This window comes from Rattus norvegicus, chromosome 1 (genome assembly GCF_021556685.1).
Source record: "Rattus norvegicus strain SHRSP/BbbUtx chromosome 1, alternate assembly SHRSP_T2T, whole genome shotgun sequence".
NCBI classification, from domain to species: domain Eukaryota; kingdom Metazoa; phylum Chordata; class Mammalia; order Rodentia; family Muridae; genus Rattus; species Rattus norvegicus.
Window position 1 is genome coordinate 1817469 of NC_141534.1, and position 3948 is coordinate 1821416.

At 36.3% G+C, this 3948-nt stretch overlaps 1 protein-coding gene across 1 annotated transcript; it reads right to left on the reverse strand.

Annotated features, from left to right (window-relative positions):
* Positions 1-210: 210 nt before the first annotated feature.
* Positions 211-3624, reverse strand: LOC148006798 (uncharacterized). Its single transcript, XM_087596725.1, is given in 4 exon segments — positions 211-1793; positions 1962-2074; positions 3210-3270; positions 3462-3624. Coding segments are annotated over 4 exon segments (1902 nt in total). The 3' UTR covers positions 211-228.
* Between the last annotated feature and the right edge of the window lie 324 nt (positions 3625-3948).

Consider the following 3948-nt stretch of genomic DNA (forward strand, 5'->3'; position numbering starts at 1 on the left):
AAAAGGCCATACCTCCTAACACTGCCACTTGCCATGGGCCAAGTATATTTAAACCACCATACCTTTGAAGATCACAGTAAAGGCTTTACTACATTCGTTACATTCATAGGGTTACTCTTTAGTATGTTTGTGTTCTTTTATGTAGTTGGAGGCGGCTTGATTGTGAAAAGGCTTTACCACATTGACTACATTTTAAGGTTGCTCTCCAGTATGAATTCTTTCATGTTGTCAAAGTTGATCATGAGAGGCAAAGAACTTACTAAATTGCTTACAATCATAAGGTTTCACTCTAGTATGTGTTGCTTTATGTTTTTGGAGACTAGCATTACATACAAAGGCTTTACCACATTCATTACATTCGTAAGGTTTCTCTCCAGTATGACTTCTTTCATGCATTTTAAGGTCATTCTGACCTACAAAGGCTTTACCACATTGCTTACATTCTTAAGGTTTCACTCCAGTATGTACTGCTTTATGTTTTCGGAGACTAGAATAAAAAACAAAGGCTTTACCACATTCATTACATTCGTAAAGTTTCTCTCCAGTATGAATTCTTTCATGCTTTTTAAGGTAATTCTGACCTACAAAGGCTTTACCACAGTGCTTGCATTTGAAAGGTTTCACTCCAGTATGTATTGCTTTATGTGTTCGGAGACTAGTGTTACATGCAAAGGCTTTACCACATTCATTACATTTGTAAGGTTTCTCTCCACTATGTATTACTTTATGTGTTCGGAGACTACCATTCCATACAAAGGCTTTACCACATTCATTACATTTGTAAGGTTTCTCTCCAGTATGTTTTCTTTTATGTTTTTTAAGATCATTCTGACCTACAAAGGCCTTACCACATTCATTACATTTGTAAGGTTTCTCTCCAGTATGTGTTCTTTTATGTCTTTTAAGATCACTCTGAACTACAAAGTCTTTACCACATTGATCACATACATAGGGCTTCTCTCCAGTATGTATTCTTTTATGTACTTGGAGATGACTATGAGATGCAAAGGCTTTACCACATTGATCACATTCATAGAGCTTCTCTCCAGTATGTATTCTTTTATGAACTTGGAGATAACTATGAGATGCAAAGTCTTTACCACATTGATCACATTCATAGAGCTTCTCTCCAGTATGTATTCTTTTATGTACTTGGAGATAACTATGAGATGCAACGGTTTTACCACATTGATTACATTCATAGAGCTTCTCTCCAGTATGTATTCTTTTATGTACTTGGAGATAACTATGAGATGCAAAGGCTTTACCACATTGCTCACATTCACAGAGCTTCTCTCCAGTATGTATTCTTTTATGTACTTGGAGATAACTATGAGATGTAAAGGCTTTACCACATTGATCACACTTGTAAGGTTTCTCTCCAGTATGTGTGCTTTTATGTGTTTGGAGATGACTGTTTTGTGAAAAGGCTTTACCACATTGATTGCATTTGTAGGGTTTTTCTCCAGCATGCATCATTTTATGCATTCGAAAATTTCGGTGATGTCCAAAGCCTTTATCACATTCATTACATTTGTAGGGTTTCTCTCCAGTATGAATTCTTTCATGCCTTTTAAGATCATTCTGACCTACAAAGGCTTTACCACATTGATTACATTCATAGGTCTTCTCTCCAGCATGTATTCTTTTATGTACTTGGAGATAACTATGATATGCAAAGGCTTTACCACATTGATCACATTCGTAAGGTTTCTCTCCAGTATGTGTTATTCCATGCGTTTTGAAATGACTGTGTCGTGCAAAGGCTTTACCACACTGATTGCATTTGTAGGATTTTCTTCCAGTATGTATTAGTTTATGCCTTCCAAGATTACAACGACGTTCAAAGGCTTTACCACACTGATTAAATTTGTAGGGTTTTTCTCCAGTATGAATCCTTTCAAGAGTTTGAAGCTGAGAATCGTATGTAAAGGCTTTATCACATGGCTTACATTCATAGAGTTTCTCTCCAGTATGTGTGCTCTTATGTCTTTGGAGATGACTATGTTGTGCAAAGGCTTTACCACACTGAGTATTTTCAGAGGGCTTCTCTCCAGTATGACATCTTTCATGCCTGCAAAGATAGATAGTTGGCCCATGGGAAAGCTTTACCACATTCACTAAACTAAAGAATCTTTTTACCTGTGGAAATAAATTTTATAATTTGGTCTAATTGTAAAGAAGAATCACATCTTAAGGTTGTATCACTTTGTTTACACTCATGGTTTCCCATTCACTATGGGTTGGTAAAAGTGTTATTACATGGCTCACATTTGTACCATCCTTTCGCTCTATGAGATTTCTCATATATTTGAAGAGAAATGGAAGAGCTCAGAGCTTTACCACATTGAGTATATTCATATGCTTTCCTTTATTGTGAAATACACTACATTTGCGTACCATATCGGCCAAGTGAATCAGGACAAACAGAAAGCGATTTCCACAATCCTAGTATTCATAGGGATTTTCTGCTATGTGACTTTATGGATATATTCCCAATGAAGTTGGGAAACCAACTAATTATAAACTTGTATCACAACGAGAGAGTCTGCTCAAATGTGGACTACTACATATATCTTAATTGTTCTGGGGGTGGGGGGCATAGCTCCTTTCACTATCCTTGTGCTCACATGGCTTGTATCCATTGTGACACAGGATATACCTGTAAAAATAACAAATGAAAGATTTCCACATTGCATTCACACAGTTTGACTTTTTGTTCATCATAGTCATATGGTATAAGAATCAAGGTTTCTCTTCAACAACATTCTTGACTCTCATAAACTGTCCCTCTCACTTAAACTTAACAATGTTAGTATATGAGCAATCAGCTTTACTATGATATATTTGCCTATTAGAAAAATAAAATTATCACCTACTCTGTGTGTGTGTGTGTGTGTGTGTGTGTGTGTGTGTGTGTGTTATGAGACTAAACAGATTGGCATGTATACAGAGTAGCTGTAATGTGGCTATGATTCAAATGGTAAGATCTGTTAAGGCATTGTTTCTTTGTCTTCTTTCTTAGAGGAATGCCTTGCAAAAAACAAGTCAGACACCTGACATTGAGGTACATGGATTTGTGAGAATTTAATAATCAATGCACTTAAAGAAGGGCTTTTTTTTTACACTGTTGCGTTTCTTTAAAAGTTCCAGGACATACTAACGTGCCTTCAGAGGCATATTCATACCAACTTGCACATGAAAATTACCTTCCATGTCTTCTGAAACTTTGACAATGTTCTTCAATACTATGGTCTTCCCAATTGTAACCTAAAATACAGTACCAGAAAATGTATGATATATTATTGGAAATTAGGCAACATTTAAGTTACTATCTTCAGTGAACCTGACCTTTTCACCTCATTCTTCTTTATTCTCAATTGAAGTTACAGAAAAGCAACAGTAACAAAGGAACATTTGTTTCCTTATCTTAAAAACTGAAAGAAAATTCACTGTCTTACCTATAGCAGTGAGGTTCCTATAGGTCTCCTGCATCACATCTTTGTAAAGACTCTTCTGTGAAGGATCCAGCAAAGCCCATTCTTCTCGAGTGAAGTTCACATGTACATCATCATAGGTCAATGCATCCTGAAACATCCCATACATTTGTACAACAGTAACCATGATACCGATATCACTGTACATGTATGCTTCTTGTGCTTAACCCACTTATTTCTTGACCCAGATGTTCTAATGTAATTACGAAATCATCTTAGAAGAAAACTGAGTAATAAGGTTCACCTCTGTCATTTCTTTGCTCTTTGAGTAGGATATAGCCTTGCAAGAGAAATGCTAATTAATGGAGAGGAGGGGGCGTAGTATTGAGCACACAGAGAAATTGTATGAACAATTACTAACTGCAAAAAAATATCAAGTGAGCATATAGGCTCATGTCTTTAATTCAAGCACTCAGGAGGCAGAGGCAGGTATATCTGAGGTCTATCCAGG